The following is a 24,478-nucleotide window of genomic DNA, read 5'->3' on the forward strand; positions in this document are numbered from 1 at the left end:
GGGAGGTGTTCCGGGCATGCCCTACTGGGAGGAGGCCTTGGGCAGACCCAGGACATGTTGGAGAGATTACATCTCCCAGCTGGCCTGGGAACGCCTTGGGGTTCCCCCAGAGGAGCTGGAGGAGGTGTGCGGGGAGAGGGAGGTCTGGGGGGCTCTGCTTGGACTACTGCCCCCGCAACCCGGTCCTGGATAAGCGAAGGAAGATGGATGGATGGATGTCTTATTGTACCAGTTCTAAGTAATTAGTGTACTAGTATTTGCTTCGAGCTCTACGTGATCAGATAACAGCCAAAGAATGAATTAAAATAACCAGATCTTAAACACTGAAACTTAACGTGAAATCTGGAGTGTGGGAGGAGATTTCTACCTCCTTCACACAAGTACTCTTTTCTTCTAAGTATAGTCCAGTAACCCACTATATTATTATTATTATTATTATTATTATTATTATTATTATTATTATTATTAAACATTTGTATGGTTTGGATGTGCATATCATATAGGTTGTAAATAATAATCATAATAATAATGATAATTTCTATTTTAAACTTGATATTTGTATTTTGTTCTATCTTTCAATATTTTATATGAAGGGGGTGCAGTGGCGCAGTGGGTTGGACCGGGTCCTGCTCTCCGGTGGGTCTGGGGTTCGATTCCCTCTTGGGGTGCCTTGCGACGGACTGGCGTCCTGTCCTGGGTGTGTCCCCTCCTCTTTCAGTCTTGTGCCCTGAGTTGCCGGGTTAGGCTCTGGTTCCCTGTGACCCCGTATGGGACAAGCGGTTCTGAAAATGTGTGTGTATATATATATATATTTTATATGAAGAATATTTAGAGTATACATTTGTTGTACTGGTAACACATTTCCCATCTTCTTTATACACATATTATTACCTTCTGAATAATTAACTAATAAGCTAATGGGAAAAATCAACAAAAGAAACTCTTGGAAAGTTGTTCGTTAAAAATGTACTGACATTTCATTGAGTCTCATATTACATAAAAATTACATAAAATTGTTTACAAGTGAAACGAAACAACGTTCCTCCAGGACCATGGTGCTACCTAGAAACAACACACAGCTACCAACACAGGACTACAGAAAGTGCAAATACTATGGGTTGGACCACAGTCCTGCTCTCCAGTGGGTCTGGGGTTCGAGTCCCGCTTGGGGTGCCTTGCAACGGACTGGCGTCCCGTGCTGGGTGTGTCCCCTTCCCCTCCAGCCTTACGCCCTGTGTTGCCAGGTAGGCTCCGGTTCCCCGCGACCCCATATGGGACAAGCGGTTCAGAAAATGTGTGTGTGTGTGTGTGTGTGTGTGTGTGTTTACAAGTGCACAGAACTCACACAAAGAAATGTTGGTAAAATGTTAGTTTGCAAATACATTAAATTTTTTAAGCAGCAATTCTGATTTCTGAAAAAGACACTATATACTACAATTAATAACATTTCAAGGGGTTATTATTTTAAATAAAGTATGTCTAAAATCTACAAAAATACTGGAATCTGGAATCAAAACTGTTCACTGGAATATAGGTACACTAGTAATTGGCCTGTTTTAACTGTAAAAAGATATCATACTATGACCTGGCTTTTTACTTGGACAGAGTGTCAGACCTGTGTGTGGTGGTGTTCTTGGAGTCACTCATTTCACTCTCAGACTCCTCATCACATGGACACATTTCTGAACTATAGTTTGCAGAGATAGTGAAAGGGTCTGTAGGGCTGGATCCCTGTGGTAGCTGCACAGGATTATCATCTAGTTCATGTAGGTCACGTTGTTCATGTTGGACATGTAGGCCATGTACCCCATGATGGCCATGCAGATGGTGTAGGCCATGTTGGGCTTCTGGGTCATGTAGTTGGTATACATTGGGCTGGTCATGTTGGTCATTTTGTATGTGCAGATCATGTAGGCTGTAAAGGTCTTGTACATCATGTTGGGCCTGCTGGTTGAGTAGACTGCTTAGGCCATGTTGAACATGCAGATCTTGTAGACCAGGGTAATGGCTGCCCTGGTTAGACTGCAGGGTGTTGTTCTGGTTACCATAATCTGTAAATGTGGGAAGGTCTTCCTGGATAGAAAAGTCATCTGGACTAAGTGGGAAGTCGCTGTTGATGTCATCTTCTCCAAGGAAGTCTGTCTTGCTAATGGCTTGCTCATTAAACAATGAGGCAGGAGTTTTCATCTCTTCAAATTGTGGGAATTCCAGAACTGAGGGAAGTGGAAGACTTGGCATCCAGTCAGATGTGTCCCAATGATAACCTGCGAGATGTAATACAATCTCTTAGAAGATTATCATTATTTTCTTATTGCATATCTTGCAATAAACTGTTTAAAAAAGTTATGTAATGTGTGGTCAAAGTCCTGACCTCGGTCCAACTGAGATGTTGTGGTAAGAGTTGAAAAGAGCTGTTTGTTGAAAACCTGCAAATGTCTCTAAGCCAAAGCAGTTCTACATGGAGCAGTGGGACAAAATTCCTCCATAATGACATGAGACCCTGGTCAGCAGCTACAGGAAGGGTTTCTCTGCAGTCATTACAGCTAAAGGAGTCATTACCAGTTACTGACTGGCAAGGGCCAATTATTTTTTCACACCTATGGTTGCACATTTCATTATTTTCCATACCAAAGAAAACACATAAAATACTGGTGTAATTTTTCTCTGTCAGGTTCCGTTCATATACTACTAGAAGTGATAAAAATATCTGATCAGATTTAATATCAAAAGCTGCAGAAACAGAAAAGTGGCAAGAGGCTAATACTTTTTCACAGCACTGTAGGCCTACATATAATTTAGAAACTCCTACAAGTGAAGATCTGTTCTCACCTTGTGAAACAGATTCAGACCATATTGAAGCTGAAGTTGCAGAGGGAAGGATACAAAAACAACTGACCTCAACCTTTCCCCCCACCCTCCGCAACAACTGAGCCCTTTCTAGACGAGCAGAAATAAAACAAGGCAGGGAGAGGTCAAATTTCACAAAGGTGGACAGGGTGGTCCTCATTACACACCATATTTCGAGGGAGAAACACCATTTTGACATATTAATTTTCAATAGCTGTGCCACATCTGCTCAGCGTGTAGCACTGGCACCTCACAGCATCTGGGCTGTGTTTCTGACCCTAGGGTTTAATTGCCATTCAGTTCAATTTTCCCTCTATGCATAACAATGATTTTACTTTATTAACCCCCATTGGCATATTTACTGAGGTTGTCCTGCGATGGCACCACATGCAGATCTTTGGATTGTGGGAATGAATGTGGTGTACCTGGAGAACACCCACGTGAACACAGGGTGAACATGAAAATTCCACTGATCAGGGATCGAATTCACATTATGACATATCACCCACAGCAGCACTATCTGCTGCGCCACAGTGTCCACACATGTGGGCCTCCTCCAACAGTCCAAAGACATATGCAAAGGAAAGCAATGGTAAACCACTTCTATACCATTTATTACCTTGAAAACCATGACAGTGGTCACCATGAGTCAACTTGAACTTGAAAACACTTCACCCACCTTAATTTTCATTAAACCTTCAAACACAAAACATATAGTACTGTGCAAAAGTCTTAGACACTTAGACGTTTTGCAAAAATATTTGTTGTAGACGGTTATTTAATGTCTTCTGCATTAGTGTCAATGGAAAACAGCATATTTTAGATTTCCAAGCATTTCTTTTGCAGAAAGTTACAGTATTACAGTAAGGGTTTTGTATGCTGTTAAAGAAAGAAAGTAAAATAGTAATAAACCACTTTCCAAATAGAGAACTTGAGGTCTTTGTATGGGACACCGATTAACTGAAGCAGAAACAGCTGTATAGAGGCAGTAAAACTAGGCGAGGGACAACCATACTGAAAATGTGAGGTTTTGTCAGATGTGGCTGTTTAACTCTCAGATCTTACACCATGGCAAGAGTGAGTATAGACAAGACACAAGATGGTCATCCTCGGGACAAGTGATTGTTGATTATGGATGGTAATTCGGCTTTGTAGGAAGTTCATTAATTAGGAGCATTATTTTTGGAAGCATTCTCACTTTACAGCTTTTTCCCCCAAGTGCCTAAAACTTTTGCACAGTACTGTATTATGACATTTCTCACTTGGTAAAGAGTTTCTTGTGGAACGTGATTAATTTGGACACAGTTGTCAGATCTGTGGCTACACATACCACTGTCATCGCTGGACTCTGGCTGCAAGGAGCTCTGAGACTGGACATCAGACAGTTGACAGCTGTTCTCCTGCAGTGGCTTCTTCGGTGGGTGAAGCTGCACGGCTCTGCCTGATCCAGAAATACACGGACACAGTCATTATTATCTGTCTCACACCATATTGGTTCCAACAGAAAACCACTTTGTGTGGGAAGGGCAGAGTAAATGCAAATCATTGAGAGAGGGAGTAGAGAAAAAAGGAGGAGGGAATGTGGGAAGCATAGAATGGATGTGCTGTGTTATGATACAATATCTGCAATGAAACAATGGATACCCAGTAATGTTGCATCACATTAAGTCCCTTCTCTACCAAGAACCAAGAAGAATGAATCCTTCATGGACTAAGGGAAACAGGGATGGACAGGAATATAAACCCTAAACAGAGCGACCACACTATCGAGAAAGTTTCGCAGAAGTTAAAATCCAACAGAGCCCTCAAAACCTGACCACTGCAATGGCCATGTGCCATCTTTCCTATAGGGAACCTTTCCAGATGTGGTGGGTACCGTAAGTGACCTTTGTTTTCATTCGGACAACTAAAGGACATGGAAAATGTCCGAATTTTTAGCCTACAGTGGCACAATGAAAACCAGTGAGAAAAACTTTGAAAACATACGCATCAATCTCATCAAATAATCATAATGACTTCTGTTGTAATTTCAGTTACTTAGCCTTAAACAAGCTACTAGGCATCAACACTATTTTGAAAAAGAAAGTATTTATATTATAACATCATACCTCAGAGATAAACATTAATTAAATTTTTTTCCCATATTTTTCACCAAAAATATAAGTATTGTAATGCATCTGAGTTTGAATAGTCTATAATGAAATATATATAGTTTTTAATTAATATAATGCACAAATTGTATTTTCGTTGAGATACATGTCACTTTGGAGAAAAGCGTCTGCTAAATGAATAAATGTAAATGTAAATATAAATAACTTCTTTGGAAGGCAATGCAAAATGAAAGTTTTGTAAAAAATGTGAAATAATGCAAATACCGTTAAAAATCTGTCTTGTATAAATTATAAAAAATTTTCAGTAAAATTATGGTGTTCAGAGATATTTTTAAAGTTACATTTGTTCAAGTAATATAACAAGATTGTAAATGGTTTAAATGGAATCTGATTCTCCCTTAAGGTGATCTTTTGTTTTACATAGTTTTAAAAAATGTGATAATTTTCTCTGTAACCCCTAAACCACCATGGGTTCTCATCAGTGTAACAGGGTCTTGTGGATAATCTTAAGGAAGTTAAAATAAAATAACTACTTGTAGCACGCCGAGGCGGCCCGGGGACGGGGCGGAGACGGGGGCAAAGCAACCACAGCTGGTTCACTCCCTATTTCTTCTCCGGTGCCCAGCAGTAGAGAAAAGAGACCGAGGAGGAGAACGAGACAGAGGCGAACCCGAACCCGATCCCTGAGATGACTCCCGCGTCCCGACCGACCCGACTTTCCCAGCCCCCCTGACCCGCACGAAGCCTCTCCCTACCTGTTCCCTAGTCCCCCGATCCTGTCTCCTTCCTTCTCCCCTGTCTAAGGGCAAATAAAAGCCCACAGCAACAGGCAACTGCATCTCTTGTCTCCTGCCTTGTCTCTTACACTACTCTTTTAGAAAGGCTTTACGGGGCCTTAGATGCATGTGACTGGCCCATACGCCCCCTTTATTAATACAAAGGGCTTTTTCTTTTGTACAACTAGATTTTTGCCTGTTATGCAGTCATTTTACTTAAGTAATAAAGTCATTACCGCTTCTATGAGATGTTCTGGCACAGAGAAACACACCTGGCAGCTCAAACCTAACACAATGCTGGTTAAAAAGGCTGAAAAGAAAGTATAAAAGACATTGACAGACAGCAAGGACAGGATAAACTCAAAAGAAAAATATAACAAATGACAAGCTAGAAACAATAATTTTGGTGCATATATAAAATATGTTGGTGTTACAATCATGATGCATAAAAAATGCCTTTTATTCTTTGTTTTTTAATGAACTTCAGGTGACATATTTTCCATTCAGAAACCAGTTATTTCTTACATAAATAGTAATACTAGTAATTCAGTCCCTCGCAGTGGGAGTTTGCCTAAAAGTGTAATTTCATGGAACAAACCAGCCCCATTATATAAGGCTGGGTGTATTTGGCATTGTTCTTGACAGTAAAACCAGCATGACAACAACACATTTATTTACACCAAGAAAAATAATAATGTGTTATGCAGTAAAGACATTGGCACTGCGGGCAAGCCACAAACATACCGTCATAGTCGTAGTCACAGTTAGGTCTTCGGATGGAGCTGCTGTTTGAGGGAAAGCTGGAAATTGGAGGAGGGGGCATACTGGGTGTTGTGTTGCACACAGTCACAGACTTACAAGATGGAGCTGAGTCTAAGCTGAAGAGGTTGGATTCTCGGTGTTCTGGGATGGTACAATCCTCAAAAGAGGTGTGACAGACCGGTTGCACTGGAACTTGTGGAGGGACCTTTGTGCAGATGTTTCTGCTGATCTTAGTGTCAAAAAAAGGATTCTGCAAGAAGATGTTGGTGACCATCTGCTCATGGTCTTCAGAGTTGAGCTTGGATGGATTTGACAGCTTTTTGTGAATGAGGATGAAAATCAGGACAAGCATGATCATGCTCACTACAAACACAGCTGCCCCAAAAACCTCTTGCAGTATATTTTCCCAGGAACTGGAGACAAGTTCATGTTGGACCTCTACTTTGAGCTCACAGAGTCTCCCTCCAAATCCTCGGGAGCAGCTGCATTTGTAGGAGCCGTATGTGTTCTTGCACTGTCCTCCATTACTGCAGGGGTTCGTCATGCATTCGTCAACATCCTCAAGGCACCTGGCCGAATAAGAAAATCTGAATTCACCCACAGTCTGCTACTGACACAACTGCAAGTTTAAAAAAGTGAACAAGGAAGTACCTTGGTCCTTGGAAACCAAGTTCACATTGACATTTAGGCCCATCCAAGCTCTCTATGCATGTCCCATTGTTTTTACAGGGATTATCTTTACAGTACGGCCCAACCTCGCACCTAGACATGGATATGGTCAAAAATAAAATTAATTTCAACAAAGATTTTAACACATTTTGGGAGAATCTTAAATATTTGTAGGCAAGATTTTTCCATTTTAAATTTTCATGTAATGAAGATGGAATGATACAATGTCACTAAGGGAACATGGGATTATCCACCTTTTACCAGAGTATTGTCCTTTACACTGGCAGAAGAAGTTGTCCTTTACACTGGCAGCTGGAATACATGTTCCTCCATATAGGCAGGGATTGGATGCACAGGAACTTGGGCCAATTTCACAGCGAGTTCCCACATACAAGCCTCTACACTGACAGAAATAACCTGTAAAGAACATCAACATCACTTAGAGGTAAACATGTACTATGCTCAACCAGCAGCATGTGATAGGTCTCGGCATATTTTAGAGCCCAGTTTTGAACCCCATGTTTGGGAAGTTGCCATACCTCCCTCGGGCACGGTGATGCAGGTACCCCCATTGCTGCAAGGGTTGCTGGAACAGGCCTGGGGTAGTGTGATGGAGCAGCCGGGTGTGACATCCAGCAAGTCCCCATCAGACATTGGGGTCAGGATGAGCTCCCTGCCATTCAGCACCACAGCACCCAGGCAGCCCTGCAGGCTACAGCTGACAGAGGGCACATGTGGGAGCCTAGCTCCAGGCTGCTGTAAACAGCCACCCAAAAAAATACTGCGGTCCAGGCTCAGGGTGCAGAGCGTTCCTTGTGAGCTACTCGAAGCACTATACACCTGATCCAGGGTCAGCTTGGTGTAGTTACTGTTCATCTCCAACAGCACTGTGTGCCACTTGCCATCATTTACCTGGGCACTGGGCACGGACACCATGCCTGAGGTATTGCCACACTGGAACCTGTACTGCAGTCGGCCATGCAAGATCTGAAATGGAGTGAAACAGCTGCTTGGCAATGTGTCCAGGCTTCAGGATAAACTCACTCTCTCAAACTGTGCAACAATGTGTGATGAGACAGCATATGAGTTTGTGCTTGTTTAAACCCAGAATCATGTAGACTTTCTACTATAATACAAATATGGAAAATACTAGACATTTAAAGACCTGAAACTTGCACAGCTAATCTCACCTCTAGAGCACTATAGTCTGTCCCCTCGGAATACATGATGGTTGCTTGGCTGGAGAAGGTCCTCAGTTGGAGTGACAGCTTCATTACCTCCTGGCTTTCGTTCTCTAGCAGATGGAGTTTGATATAGCCCTTTCCCCCAAACGTCAGTGAACCTGAAGCACATGGGAGACATGGATTGAAACTAGTGATGCAGGAAAGAAAACCAGAGGAATATGTTCTACAGCTTTTTTAGTACATTCTAATAGTACATGCAATCTGACTACCAGTGAGGAAAACGTCCCGATTTGTGTTCAACATCCTCACCAACCACAGCATCGTTGGCATCTTGGCTGAAGGTGGAACTGTTGTCATTGACGTCTGTTACGATGATGTGGACTGTCACAGTGCTGCTGAGTGACGGTACACTTCTGTCAGCAGCCTCGACAGTCAGGTAGTGCTCATGGGACTGCTCATAGTCCAAACTCTCAATGGTGAAGATGTCACCTATAGTCCCCCCAGCAGCAAGGAAGGTAAAGAAGGCATGTTGTGATAGTAAGAAGAACCGGGTCAGAAAAAGGCCCCCAGTTGTTGCTGTTAGGACTCACTCACCTGCATGAGAGTCTATGCGGAACTTCATATGTTCGTTGTCGTTGGCAACAGAGTAGAAGATCTCGGCTTCACTATTTCTACTGACAGCGAAGACACTGAGGATCCGTGTTCCAGTGGCGATGTCCTCTGGCACACTGACTATATACTCCTTTCTGTGGAACACTGGTGGGTTCTTGTCAGCTTCTTGCACAGATATTATAACCTGACAGGTGGAGGACAGCGTTTGGGCAGGTCCCTGGTCTCTGGCTTGGGCTACTAGAATGTAAAGTGCTTGCAACTGCTTGTTGAGAGGCTTTTCCAGGCGCATGATCCCCGACCGCTCATCAATGGAGAACCAGCCGTCTGCAGAGTCCACCAGCGAGTATATGATACTACTGTTCACACCTAGGGGAAAAAATAAATTCATCAGCATCACACTTAAAATAATGTGTCTGTTGGTGTCACCAAAGTGAACAAAATATATACATGTTTCATCCTGCATCTACAGTCTGATAACAGTCTTCCACATCTTTCTAAGATCTTCCAAGTCTGTGTACATGTTGAAGGAAAATGTGTTTGGTTGTCTCTTCCTACCTAATTAAGTTCACTTTAGCAGAATGATTAATAGACAAGGACTTTCCGATCATACAGTAGATGCATGTTGACAGCATTTCTATTATGATCACGAGGTCCACGTCAAAAAAAAAAATCTGCTAACCATAAGTCATTGGCCACTGATGAAGATCAGAACCACAGAGAAAACTGACCTGGTACTAATCAACAAGGTTGATAGGAAAGAAATTTCGGTTTTATTTTTAAACAGGAGACTGTAAGACTTTTCTAAAAACAGTTGCGTTTCACACATTGATTTTAATTTTTCATCAGTATTCTGCAACAAACTGGTGAAGCTTAATTATTTAAAAGGTTGGCTGCGTGGAAAATGAGCATAAAAAGTTTTTTCACCTAAAAGAAGGTTGGGGGGAAAACTGCTTTGAAAAGACTATGTGAATGAAGGTAAATGTGTGAACAGTACTGTAACCCTGAACAGCGGCAGTTCTCAAACAGCTGATTACCAGCATCAAGGTCAACAGCCTGCAGTTGCTCCAATAACGTGTTTGTCTCTGTCTTTTCAAACACCGTGAAAGAGAAGGTGTCGGCAGTGAACTGCGGCGCGTTATCATTGATGTCCTCCACTGTTATCTCAACGTCTGACTGACTGTGGCGTCCTCCTCCATCTGTCGCTTGAACCAGAAGCCTGTAAAACGCCTTCTCTTCGCGGTCCAGGGGTCGAGCCGTCTTCAGCTCACCTATCAAACAGAATCACGCATCAGCCTTAAAAGCGTCCGCTAAAGGAACGAATGTAACGTTTCACAACACTTTGCAGGGGGTACAGTGAAATTATTGCACATGTTATCCATGGTTCAAATATTCAAAATTGCGCTCGTTAATGAATATGTTTAACACCAACAGATGATTAAGTGTCACAGGCCAACAATAAACACTTAATGACACATAACCAAATTATTAAACGTGACTGGTAACACAAGGTGTCTAGAGAACCATTTCAGCAACATGGAACTCAGACGAAAAACTCTCCGTGCTTTAGTTACCTTTTTGACCATTGTCAGTGGCCATGGGTTGTGTATTAGCATAACTGATATCATTCGTTCTTATGTAAATGTGCATTGCCAGGTCATGCCAGCACAGAACTGTGTCACTTCATAAATGTCTATCGCGTGGTGAAGTTTACTCACGTTACACCACTGAAACACAATTTACTGCTGCAGAGAAATGACTGGACTGAAAGTCATTATGTGCAAACGTCCGATGTCAGCAGTAATGGATCAGGTGAAGTGACAGTCAGACTTGAAAAAGTACCTGAAGTGAAACTGTGTTTCATCAATATTCTAGTTCCATAAAAAGCAGTGAAAAGGAGTCAAAGGTGCAACTAAATATCCAGGAAAATAATAAAAGCTTAATGAAAACAGCTGTCTGAAAAATAATTCCCATTCTGACCATTTTTGTTCTTGTCATCAGAGAAAATGTGATCACTGCACTCAGCTTAATTATGGAAACTCTATCAAAAAGGAGAAATCCACCAAGTACATCAAGTGCGATTTACCTGTGCTTGAGTTTATGCTGAATACTTTCGATCCATCTCCTAAGAGCTTGTAAGAAATCTGTGCATTGGAGTTGATATCTGCATCTGCTGCTGAGACCTGCAGTATGATCTGCCCTGTAAGGACGTCCTCGGGAACCCGTGCAGCATATAGGGCCTGAACAGGCAGGGACAGATGACAGTCACATTCCCACAGAATGTCCATGCTCAACATCATAATCCCTTGACTTCCAGCCTTTCCCTGTGGTTTCCTCACCTTTTAAAGACTAAAGCCCATATCTACAGAACTATCCTTGTTTAATGAGGACCGTACCTTCTCAAAAACAGGGCTGTTGTCATTTTCATCCAGAACCTTCACTTCCACAGTGGTGTTGACCACAAAGGTGCCATCAGTAGCAGTAATGTTTAGGAGGTAATTTTCTCTCTCTTCCCTGTCCAGAGGCTTCTTAACAAATACCTTCCACTCCCCAAGGCTGTTCTCCAAGGCCAGCTGGCCCAGGGGGTTTCCTCCTGAAAAGTCAATGGGATACTCAGGGCTCTAACAGTGTAGTTCATACAGTCATTTTATAAGTCGGCAGTGATTCACTCCAGACCCTAAACAGCACAATAATGGGAAGGGAATGGTAATGCAGTCATCTGTACTATTGCACTGGGGGATGTCCACAGCGAACAAGAGGTAAATTATTTTAGCATATATCTGTAAAATGCCGAACACCTAACACATGCCGGTGGTTTTCATCAAAACCACAAGCCTGCCAAGAATATGAATGACTGTGTTGGAGATGTACAATGATAAGCAAATCATATCTATGCAGATTCAAAGTAGCTCAGAGTACATCATTCAAGGCAGTTGTATTTTCTATATTTTCATGTATCTTTATGTCACATAATAAAATACAAATTCTTTGGTTTTCTGACAGTGCTATGTGACAATTTCAGTTTTAATGTATAATTTCTTCAGATATCAACTCTTCAGATAGTTCTTCACATAATGATATATGCCACCTAATGCTCATGTCAGCACTGGGACACTGGGACAGTTACACTCTTTTTTGCCCAATTAACATGTTGTGCGATTCAAGGCTTCTGGTTTGTCATTGCTACTCATCATTATTCATGGGCCTCTAATGAAACAGTCAGTAAGTTCTAAGACAGGCTGCTGTGTGATGTGGCTGTGGTTATAAGCCATTATTAAAACGAGCTCAGTAACATCATACACCAACAGTATAAACTTATTAACTCTACTATTTTTTGTGGTTTGTTTATACAGCATATAAAATTATTCCAATGTACCCCTTGGAACTTCTAAATGTTATACTAAGACCATTCTTTTTTTAATAGCAGCTGCTTCCCGCGTTTGAGGTTTTCATGATGGAGACACACAAATGAGGAGGCGAGAAGCTTTACCTGTGATGTAGCAGCTCAATGGTGAATTCACATGTTCAGAGTCCACATCAGTGGTGCTGAGTATGGCGACAGGACTGCTGAAGAGAGGGTTGCCTTCTGTCACTGTGCCTTTGTAAACATCAGCTGTGAAGCGTGGGGGGTTGTCATCCACGTCGACCACCGTCACCTCTACCTTGGTGGTTGCAGAGAGCCTTACTCTCTCCCCTTTATCAGTGGCCACCACACCTAGAGTGTAGGTGCTCTGCTTCTCCCTGTCGAGCTGTTTGAGCGTTGTGATCCAGCCGGTTTCACTATCGATGGCAAAGAGGTGCCAGATGTCATTGTTTTCTTGCTGTGCATCCAGCCTGTACGTCACCTGACCATTGACTCCTGCGTCCAGATCTGTAGCCTTTGCTTGGATCACCACTGTTCCTCCTGGCAAGTTCTCTACAGTGAACGCTTTGTAGTGGCTGGCATCAAACTGGGGACTGTTATCGTTGATGTCCTTTATCTGAATGTGGACGTCCACAGCAGACACGATTTCCCTGCCTTTGTGATTGCTTTGTGCCAGCAGTGTGAATAAGTACCATCTGGTAATTTCGTGATCAATTCTTTTTTTCAGTTTTAACAACCCTGTGTCGTGATCAATCGCAAAGGTTCCTTCCCGGTTTCCCTCTGGTGTATTGCCTCTTACGAGGCTATAAATCACAGACTCTTCGGTCTCAGCTTGAATGACACCGATCTCTGTCCCAATGAGAAGGTCTTCAGATATGCTAAATCTATAATGTGGCTCAGAAAATATTGGCGCATGTACATCAGGTCTGAGGACGCTGACATAAACTGGCACTAGAGACTGCCTTGAAGGAGACCCGGCATCCTTTGCCCTCACATGGAAGGAATAAAAGTCACCTTCAAGGCCAATTAAGCTTTCTTTTGTTACAATGACACCGCTGTGAGTTTCTAATGCAAACTTTTCTTCAACTTTTTCAATACTTGTTTCAATCGCATATAAAATATCTGCATTAATTCCGACATCCAAATCTGTTGCTGCTATTTTCAACACAGTGGTTCCTTTGGAAACATGTGATGCAATACTTGCTCTGTACTCAGCTGCTGTGAACTGAGGGGCATTATCATTGATGTCAGTTAAGATGACATTGATGATGCAAAAGCCCACCTTTCCGCCACCATCTTTGGCCATCAGACGAATGGGAATAACTTTTCCTCTCGTGTTCTCACGATCAAGGCTTTCTACAGTGAAAATATCCCCCTTTTCTGTAATGAAAAATGTCTCTTTTGCAAAGTCGTTTATGATAAAGTATGTCACTTGCCCATAAAGTCCAGGATCTGCATCTGCAGCTGTGATTTGTGCAGCAAGTGTACCGATAGGTGAGTTCTCTTCAAGTTCTACCACAAGTTCTTTATGTGAGAAAGAGGGACTGTGCATATTGACTGCAGTGACAACAACCCAAACAATTGCCCAGCTGTAGAAAATGCCATCAGACACAGATACATTGAGGTTATACACAAAGTCTGCCTTCAGCATTTGGTGATTGGAAACATGAATTTGGCCACTTTTTGCATCCACCGCAAAAGTGTGGTCCTCATTTCCATAGAAAATAGAATATTTAAGTTTTCCAAAGTCTGAGCTGTCAGCATCTAAAGCTTGCACTTGTGTGACAAAGCGACCATTAGGGGCACGTTCACTGAGCGTGGCATCGTAAAACGGCTGGATGAAGACTGGTGAGTTGTCATTAACATCAACAACATCAATAACCACAGTGGCATCGCTGGAAAGAGCTGGCGCCCCACCATCTACAACTATGACCTTCAGAAAATGCTTCTGGATTTTTTCATGGTCAAGCATATGGGTAGTCCAGATGGCCCCACCGCTCGGATCAATCCGGAAAAAATCTGAATCATAGTTCCTGTCTTCAATGAGCTGATAAAACAATGCTTTGTTACTGCCTGAATCAGCGTCAGAGGCCAGAACTTGCAATACCAATGTACCAACTACAGATGCTTCAGAGAGACTGACAGTATATACTGCTTTTGTAAAGACTGGTGAGTTATCATTAACATCTACCAAAGTTATGTTTACAAAAACAGTGGCATGTGCCCCTGCCAGAGAATCTGTTGCTCTCACACTCAACCTATAGACGGGAAGAGTTTCATAATCCAAAGCCCGAACGACCTCAATAACACCTGTGTTAAAACCAATGGAGAAGTGATGGAAAGGATCTCCCTCACTGATGCTATACACAAGCCGTGTTCCTGCTGAGCTGTTTGCCTGGATGTGCACGAGTGGCGTGTGCAGCTGAACATTCTCTGGGATCTCAACAGCATAGAATGATTTTTCAAGTACTGGTATGACCTTTTTTACTACACTGATCTGTACTTCTGCTGTTGATGAAAGAACTGGCTCTCCCTCATCCTCAGCTACAACATAGACCGCAAACTTTGTTCTCAGGTTTTCCTCTTTAAATCGTCTCTTCAGAGAAATTTCTCCAGAAGGAGTGATCCGGAAATGCTCCTGAGGTTCCTGGAAACGGTAATGGATGTGAGCATTCCTGCCTGCATCTCTGTCTGTGGCTGTAACCTGGACGACAGGTTGTCCTATGTCAGCATCCACCTGCACCTCTGCACGGTAGGGCAGGTTAACGAAAACGGGGGCGTTGTCGTTCACATCCTTCACTGTCACTTTCACGCAGACGTGAGCCACCTCAGATGTCTCCCCCCGCTTTGATACTTCCACAACCACATCAAACGAACTCTCGTCCTCACGGTCAAAGGGGACCCCGTTGGTTGAGAGCACTCCTGAGGTACGCCCCACTTGAAACCGCGTGTCCACACTGAGGAGAGTGTAAAACATGGGCTCATTTTTGTGTCTCCCCACAGGAGAAATGACAACAAGCATTTTTCTTTCTGATGAGTTCTCCTCAACGGTGGCAGTATACAGATACCGGTCAAACTTCATAGTACTTTCAGTCCTCTCCTTCACATTTATTATAACTGGCACCGCACTGGAAAACCGTCCATCTGACACGTTCACTGTCAGCTGGTACTGGCTATGCAGCCCAGTGGCATTGTGAATGAAGATGACGCCTGATCCTGGATCAATCTGGAATTTATTTGCTACATTTCCATTTGAAATAGAGAAAACTAGTTGGGAATGCTCTCCCGAATCATTGTCTGTGGCACTGACTGTGGTTACTGTCACCCCTTTGTATGTCGGTACCATCACGAAGGTCTCGTACAGGTCCTTGCTGAATTTAGGACTGCAGTCATTGACATCTATGACCTCAATTGTTATAGAGGCTGCAGTCTGTGCAAACAAGCGTGGGGTTCCCATGTCATGGACCTGCACAGTGAACTGCAAAAATCTCCTCTGTTCATAATCCAGGCTGCCAACAGTCCGCACGGCCCCTGTGCTTGAATCAATCGCAAAGTAATTTTGAGCTGAAGGCTCAACAATGCGGTAAACGAGCCTACCATTGGCACCGCTGTCCATATCCAAAGCTCGGACCACCAATGGACTGTCGTCTCCAGCCAAGATGGTGCTGTTCAGTGGTGCAGATTCATTGACTTTACCAGTGAATTCCACCTGGCTGAAGATGGGAGCGTTGTCATTCTCATCCTTCAAGCGAATCTGCAGGGTGGTATTACTGGTCATTCCTGATAAATTAGTGCCCAGCACAACCATCTTGTAAAGTGGTAGTGTTTCATAATCCAGAAGGTTCTGAGTGATGACAACACCAGAGCGTGCATTTATGCTAAAGGAGTTATTTATGTTTCCTTCTTTTATTTGATATAGAACAGAAGACTGTCTTGATGCTTTGATTGAACACACAAAAGTTCCAACAGGAGCTCTCTCACTGATTTCGACAGAGAGCTGCTGCTTAGTAAACTTTGGCGTAGTGTTTTCTGAGCTGGTGACGTCCATCTGAAACGTGCTCACAATGTTCATGGGTGGCTGTGCTCCTTCTGTTTCTTTCACACCAAGGTCAAATTGCTTCTCACTTTTATGATCGAGCACCTTTGCTGCTGTATCAGCAGAAAATGAATTTACCGTATTTCCTATTAAAGAAAAAAAACACAAAAATATTTAAAAAAAAAAAAAAAACTTCTGTTGAATCACAGGAACTATAACCTCACAACAGTTATCAAGGCTTTAATACAAAAATATTATTACAATATCTAATACTAAGACTTATTGAACAAAGACATTGTGACAAGCTGAGATTTTTTTTACCTTGTTTTTAAATCCTTCACACTAGTGAGTTTTCACTGCTACTGCTGTAAGATTGTTTGTTACACACACTGAAGGCTAATGGTACCTGACTCAGTGCTGTAGAAGGCTTCTGCAGTTTGGTCTCTGTCCTTGTCCACAGCAGTGACCTGCAGCGCAGAAAAGCCCACGGCTGCCGTCTCGAACACACGGCCAACGTAGGTGGAGCTGGAGAACCAGGGGTGGTTGTCACTGGCTTTCTCCACATTGATGTCCACTCGTGCAAGGCTATGCTTTGCAGGAAAGTCCTGGTCCTGGACCTGAAGGATAATGGCACCAGGCAACTCTTAACCACCATGTATCTTATTAATTATATATACATTTAGCTGAGATTAATTTACATTGTTACTTCCAATTTACCCATATATACAGCTTTGCAATTTTGGCTATATTAATCTGGGGTTAGTACTTTGCTCAGTGGTGCACCAATAGAGGTGTCATTGGGACCCTGTTGCTTCAAGTGCAAGGCAACAGCTCTAACCACTACGCCTCCATGTGCCCTTATTATGTACCTTCTTGGAACATACTGTTGTTCAGTGACACTGGTAAAAAATATATTTTCAAATGTAGGATCCGAACATTTTTCTTTTCATAAGGCTATACAGGAGTACATGGTATTAAAGGAAATAATGTTTTTTAAACAGGAATTTAGTACCATGTACATTTCGGTCTCTACGTAGTATAGAGAAATACGTCATTGTCACGCCTACCACAAGCACCTCCCAGAGGTGAGGCAAGCAGATCTGAACGGATTTTAGTTGCAATATAAATAGGCGAGGGCCGCTGCGGAATCTCTTCAGAGCATACACACCATTTACCCACACTTCGGGTTGTTTCTAGAGTCAAGGCATAAGTATCTACCCCTGCTTCATCCTTGACCATGGTTTTGCTGTTTCCTGAAGAAATCCTACCCGGGTTCAGGCCAGTTCACCCACGTCCACAGATTACCAAACCTTGAGCATCCAATCCCAGCTTCGATCCTGTTTGTCCTAAGACCACAACCTCGTAAGATCCCAAGTTTTCCCATCACGACTTTGACCCTGCACACCCAACCTCGATCCCGACCATGTCCATGAAGATTTCTCTGATCCTGACATGATTTGCGCTCTGTCATTAAAAACTTGGCACTTCCTTGTTCAGCAACAGCTCTGTTTCAAGTCTTACTTACTTATAACAGTCATGTCCTTTGTCTGTTGTTACACTGTGTATTTAGCAGATCATTTTTCAGTTTAGCACATTTCAGTATTCAAATGTTTGAGATAACATCTTGTAAATTGCAGAAGAGCACTCAAACAGAGTACAAGTTATGTTGTAATACACACTTTCATCCCTGGCAGATTTACACAGTGACTGGGAGAACTCAGCATAAAGCAAAAATACAAGATGCAGGAGGCCTGTAGTATTCCTCACGTAAACATAAACCAGACATTCTGACATCAGCAGGTTGCTTTACCCCAAGAAGCATGAAAAACCCTGTAAATTGTTAAATAGAGGTAAATGAATGAAATGTAAGCCAAGTAACACACCATCACAGTAAGGGAGTGTCTGTGGATGTTCTCATGGTCCAGTCCATCAACAATGTAGAGGAGACCCTTTGTTGAATCCAAGCGGAACTTGTTCATGCTGAAGGAGTCAGCACTGCTATGCAGAATGAATCTCAGTTTTGTCTTCGCATCCCTGTTTGTAGTGCTGAGCTGCAGGACCTCTGTCCCTGGAGGTGTGTCTTCTGAGATGGTGATCTCATACACAGCTTTGGAGAACTGAGGTCCATGGTTGTTTGCTTCAATCACCTTGATGTACACCTGGTAAATAAAGGAGGAAAGGTACCGTATTGGTGCAAAAGGAGGGACTATCTTGTGTAAGAAGGGCAAAGTAGCATGATGTTGATTGCGCAGGAGAAGATAGTAGAATGGAGAAGGTAGTGGAGAACATGGGTTTGAGAGCTGGCTGTCTGGATGTGCCTGGATGCCTGCAATAAAGTGTCCATTGTAGCAAATGACTGGGAAGAAAATACTGCAGACGGACTAAGGTGGAAATGTTAAAAACTAGCCTTTGTTTTAACATTTTAACACGCACACACTGAACTGCTTGTCCCATACGGGGTCGCAGAGCCTACCCGGCAACACAGGGCGTAAGGCCAGAGGGGGAGGGGACACACCCAGGACAGGACACCAGTCCATCACAAGGCACCCAAGCGAGACTTAAACCCCAGACCCACCGGAGAGCAGGACCTGGTCCAACCCACTGCGCCACTGCGCCACTGTGCCACCGCACCCCCCATACTTTTTAACACTAAAAGATGTATTAATATATGGAACAGAGATGTGCTGGGGGCGAGTGCAAGCACACAGGATGCATAGGCACATTGACATCAGCATGACCAAATGTCCTTTGCAAATGCCTGTGCATCTGTAATGGATAACATGTTGAGAGTACTTCAAAAAATCACCTTTTTAAGATTGCTTCTTATGCCTTCTTATCAAAATGAAAAAGATCCTTTCCAGCAATGATAAAATTGACAAATTCATAAATGTTGTCCATGATCATTGGATTTTGATAGCTTGCAGTATCCATGATTCATAAAATTTTAGTGGGAGGGCATACCTTTAGCTACAGAGCACCTAAACTTTGGATTAATCAGCCAGGAAGTGTCCAAAATCCCTGTTCAGTCCCAGCCTTTAAATTCAGGTTTAAGACTTATTTCTTCCTTTGTATCCCTGATGAATTTATTCTTGATATATTGATTGTGCATGTTTCTCTGCTGCTGACCAGAGTAATTACCTTGTTTCCAAATACTTTGTTTGTTGCTGACCTTGTTTATTTTTTGTCTTTTACTAGTACCTTGCGGTGTTTGGGACCCACCATTGACCCAGAGGCTGTCAACAGTGTAACAGAACGAATGGGGCCAGGAGCAATGAGAGGAAGAATGTGGATTCTATGAACTGTAGCTCATTCTTGACAGTTGTACTCATTAGACATATCCACACGTCCTCTGTCTCCACAGTAAAATGCCCAGGTTGGGTATGCAGCCACTGGTGCTGGGACCCCCAGAGGTTTATTTTTTTTCCCCTTGGCTATGATTAGAGGCATGTTGTATTCTATTTTCAATTATAGATGTTATATCTCTGATTTTGCATTATTTTCAATAACCTTGCGAAGCCCTACAACCTTGTTCAGCTCTGTGTAACTCTGATGAAAACGCTGTATAAATAATGAGTTGAAAGATATCTTTATTATATGTATTCATATTTCATATTTATTTAGCAGTTGATTTTGACTGAAAATATCAGCTATATTTAACTGTTAAAAAGCACAGAGTCAGGCAGTTCTGTTGAGTGTCAGCTGGTTCAAAGTGTCTTGTGAAAAGTTGGGTCTCCAAGCAGCATTTCATATATCCTGTAATATTCTACTAGGATTTAAATTACCTGCATTTTAGTAAATCTTGTTCCATCTGTTGCTTCCACTGTCAGGTTGTAATACGATTTCCGCTTTGCGTTGAGGGGCTTGGCCACAGCAATGGCTCCGCTTCCCTTGGTTACATCAATGTGGCTCTCATAGTCACCACCTGGTTTCAGAATGAAAAAACCAAGCGGATAAAACAAACATTATCTTATTTCGTGTATTATCATATATGAAACACAAATATCATTTATATACAACTGTTATACTACAAAGTATTTGCCTGTGATAAAAAAACCTCACATCAGTCATACCTCTCATACCATTGCTGTGAGGCTTTTTCACTCACTGAAATATGCAGAACTTAGGAGAACATCTGCTTTATCTTAATGTCAACAGTTATGTTAAAAACATAAAAATCACTGTAAATTAATCTGCAAGTATTTAAAAAAAAACATTTTAATGTGGTTTTGTTGCAAAGCTATGCCCTGTTTGGATTAACATCACAAATGTTCACACAGATACTAAATACATTAACACTTGAATCAGGAGATCTCAGCTGATACCTTCTGCCATGCAGTTAAAGCCACAAGCAGTTTGAAAGATGTAAAATGCATCTTTATCCGCTGTGTCCCCTTGCAAATCCGCAGCAAGTATCAAAAAAATCACGGGACAAAACAGAAAATACAGATGAAAGATATTAGTGGGACAAAGGTGTTTGACACAGGGTCCAAGTACATACGCACTAAAAATTTCTGAGTACTAATTGTTACATAAAAAAATTCATAGGATGCTACTGCAAGCCTTTAACATCAACAGTATCAGTTTAATGAATCACAGATAACTATCCCATACTTCACAAAAGTTGTACTTATTGTGCATGGAGGAAAGCTACACACTAATGTTGTTTAGCATGAGGGTACAAACACAAACTCTCAGCCATAAATCATTATCACCTGTGATCTGAAACCAGATCGGTGTGTCAGTGGTCTCCATGGTAACCATCCCCACCACATGAGCAACAGGGACACTCTCCATGACAGCAAAGGTGAAGGACATCAGGTCAAAACCCTGGAGTCTGGAGGACAGCTGGGGAACAGGGACCCATTCTATGTGCAAATGACACGAAGAAGACTTCTGGGGCCAGCCACCGTCCACAGCTTTAATCTGCAATAACACCAAAGTCCGCGGAGAGTGAAAGCAGGAATGCAAATGATGAGATCAAGTCCCCACATCCATTTTAAAGCAAAACAACTGTGGGCTGTATGAAGGGACAACATTTAAAGAAAGACAGAAAGACAAACCCACTGTGAGAATGTCATAGTGTCCAGCTGAGAAGAACCCTCTGGATGACACCAGCCCTGTCTGGGGCTCTATTTTGAACTTCTGTTGCTCATCCCCTCCTTCGATACTGTAAGAGATTTCTGCATTGTGGCCTTTGTCTTTATCTGAGGCTATTAATCTATAAACAGGATGCCACTTTTCTGCTTTCTGCTGCTCCAGCTTGTGCCACTCTGGTAACTTTATCCTATAGATCTTCTTCAGGAACTGAGGCTTGTTGTCATTCTCGTCTAGCACCTGGATCACCACCTGCACCACAGCGGACTTGGCAGGAACGCTTTGATCAGTCACTGTTACCTGGGTAAATGAGCAGAAAGCCGATGGGAGGTACATTTACACTTATTCATTTAGCACATGCTTTTCTTGAAAACGATGTGCAACTGAGAGTAAACGAAAGCACATTTGATCGAATGATGGAGAGATACATATAGAGACATGATTTTATCCAACAATACCTATTGTAATAAAATTGCAGAGAAAATATTTCAGAATGCTTATTGTATTCAGTAATTTTGGCATGTGTTCAAGAAATGTTACATTTTGAGCTGTTGATTTTATAATTTAAGGTCTCTGGGTGCTTAGGCGTCACCCCTGGAACCACTGTTTCCATGGGAATGGATAGCTATAGAACTAAATTTACCTCCAGAAGATGCTCCTCGTGCTGTTCTCTGTCTAGTTTTCTTGAAGTAGTTTTAATAACCCCTAAAAAAACAAGAATCGAGAATGGTAGTATAGTCATTATTTCATGTGAGCATTATTATTGCCCATATACTCCAAAAGTAGCAAGAACAATTTCCTGTTAGCATATAACTAAGGAAAAAAAAAAAACAAAATATAAAGATGAATTAAAAAGATCTGCTCTAAATATTCTTTCACACATATACTTTCGTAGTTCTTCATGCATGTTCCAGCAGGATGGTGATATTTCATGCCATCAAAGCTCAGTATTCCTAGTAAGTGATGCATTCTGTTTTAGAATATTGACATCTGTTTATTGAACAGTGTTTGACTTGAACCTTATGCAGTAGCCCTGACCTCGTCACTCTATTTAAAATTAGTCCACATATGAGTGTATAGCCCCGCAAGGAAAACTTTTATGGAGAAAAGCCCATTTCACTATGACACAACAGTGCAGAGTGACTTATAATTATTATAATTTGTTGTCTAAAGACTAAACTCTAGCTGCATTTGGTTTCAGTTACACTAACTTTATGTAACCTGCTGTATTCATTTACTTAGGGTTTTCAGACAGAATTTTCCCAGTTCCTAAATCAGCAATGGAACGCAGGACAGTTTCCACCCATCTGCTTGTGAACTGTCGCGTCCCGCAGATGTGTCCCATTCCACCTATCAAGCTTTTCTCAAAAGAGAGTTTCAAGTGACACAGCACACAGCCACATAGGCTTTTCCATCTCTGATTACTATGCAAAGTGTCATGTAAAGCACTCCCATTATATTCTGGTAAGGAGGGTAAAGGGAGAAGTGTTTCCTTTACCAAGAGAGATGAAGGCTTTCTGCCTTTCAAATTTATTAATTTAACACACTTTTCTCCAAGTGACTTCCAGTGAACACCATGTAGTACATAATATTTACGCCACACCTTATTCACCCAAGTTGACTAACGATGGTAGATATAGAACTTACAATGAGTCACTCATGTACTGTATACACCAGTGGAACACTCACAAACACATACACACACATAGACACACAGAGTATGGGCAATTTTAGAGTCACCAGTTCACTTGAAATGCATGTCTTTGGACTGTGGGAGGAAACCAGAGCACCTGGAGGAAACCCACACAAACAAGAGAACACGCAACTGCCACATAGACTCAGTGGGCATTCAGCCTATCTCCTCTGACACTGCCTAGGTGCTGCGAGACAATAGTGCTACTCGCTGTGCCACATCTCTGAGCTGGAAGCAGTGAAACAGTGCTAACCAGTAGGGCGCAAACAGTAACACGGTGGGTAGAAGTGAGACGGTTCAAGAGGATTACAAAAATACAGAATTTAAATTCTCTTTTCAGTTTCAAGAAATCTGTAACTGGATTGTAAATTAGCTCAAACAGCTTGTTCAAAAGCCATGGCTGATATACTTAACTCAAGCCCATTAGATCCAGAACAGTTACCCAGGGAGATGAATGTCTGCTTACCAGTTCTGGAACTGATGTCAAAAAAACTATGAGAATTTCCAAAGCTGATCCTGAAGGAGAACCCGCTGCTGGATGCAGAGTCTCGATAGAAAGCTTTAAGGCGGACGACGGAAACACCGCCGGGGGTGTTCTCCATAATGGAAAGGTAATAGGTGGGCTTAACAGCCTGCAAAGCGTCGTCATTAACATTGTGCACCTCAGCATAAACTTCGATGAAGGAGGAGGGTGGCGCAGCACCTCGATCGGTGCCATGAACGCTCAGCCAGTGGTGAGGAGCAGTCTCTTGGCCGAGGAGCTCTTGCGTCCCTATGAGTCCCACAGCGAGGAACAGCAGCCACATTCTTCATCACTGGGCAGCGAGCAGCAGCTTTAAACAACTGACCTCAGGAAGAAGCGATAGGAGCAGAAGTGACAGCAGAGCCAAAGGTCCAGCGGTAGAGATACTACAAGATCAACGTCACACAGAGAGAGAACTGAGCCACACCCTTTTAAACAGTAAGTGTTTCATAATATTAATGAGTTCATTAATGAGGAGACAGGTTATCCGGAAAAGCCAAAAAACTGGCAGACAAGTCCTCATGACAGTGCATGAAAATAATATGAAACATCATTTCATGGACTCTTATATCACCTGGAAAGAATCAGCATGTCTCAACACTTCTCAATCATTATTTCTATTTTGCCTAAGCTTCTCACTCTCTGGTTTTCAACACCAAAGAGCTCTTTCATACCTCTGAAAGAGTAACATTTGCACATATTACCCGGCACTCATAAGACAAGAAACCACCACTTCTGCCAAGTATAGGCGATGAGCCTGAACCCCAGCCCATTGTCATGTGGGCACACAGCGCCTATTGCTGTTTCTGT

General features: G+C 42.4%; 1 protein-coding gene across 1 annotated transcript; it reads right to left on the minus strand.

Moving 5' to 3' along the window:
• Positions 1-1,757: 1,757 nt before the first annotated feature.
• LOC108931107 (protocadherin Fat 1-like) lies at positions 1,758-23,951 on the minus strand. The gene is made up of 22 exons (XM_018746704.2): positions 23,612-23,951; positions 22,096-22,157; positions 21,423-21,752; positions 21,071-21,281; positions 20,681-20,749; positions 20,141-20,280; positions 18,242-18,517; positions 16,765-16,975; positions 12,449-16,504; positions 11,355-11,551; positions 11,045-11,198; positions 9,996-10,229; positions 8,944-9,327; positions 8,659-8,838; positions 8,356-8,507; positions 7,705-8,152; positions 7,420-7,582; positions 7,148-7,258; positions 6,479-7,065; positions 4,178-4,288; positions 2,046-2,264; positions 1,758-1,960 (listed from the first exon to the last, which is right to left on the minus strand). The coding sequence occupies exons 1-22, from the start codon at positions 23,949-23,951 to the stop codon at positions 1,758-1,760; spliced, it is 8,838 nt and encodes a 2,945-aa protein (XP_018602220.2).
• Between the last annotated feature and the right edge of the window lie 527 nt (positions 23,952-24,478).

This window comes from Scleropages formosus, chromosome 5 (assembly GCF_900964775.1).
Source record: "Scleropages formosus chromosome 5, fSclFor1.1, whole genome shotgun sequence".
Taxonomy (NCBI): Eukaryota; Metazoa; Chordata; class Actinopteri; order Osteoglossiformes; family Osteoglossidae; genus Scleropages; species Scleropages formosus.

Bases quoted from the DNA above. Each gene is read 5' to 3' on its own strand.
- LOC108931107 (XM_018746704.2), bottom strand. From the start codon at position 23,951: ATGTGGCTGCTGTTCCTCGCTGTGGGACTCATAGGGACGCAAGAGCTC. The intron at 11,199-11,354 runs GTACGGTCCTCA...CTGCCTGTTCAG, and splicing joins ACAGCCCTGTTTTTGAGAAG to GCCCTATATGCTGCACGGGT. The intron at 9,328-9,995 runs GTAATCAGCTGT...TTTTTCCCCTAG, and splicing joins GGCTGTTGACCTTGATGCTG to GTGTGAACAGTAGTATCATA.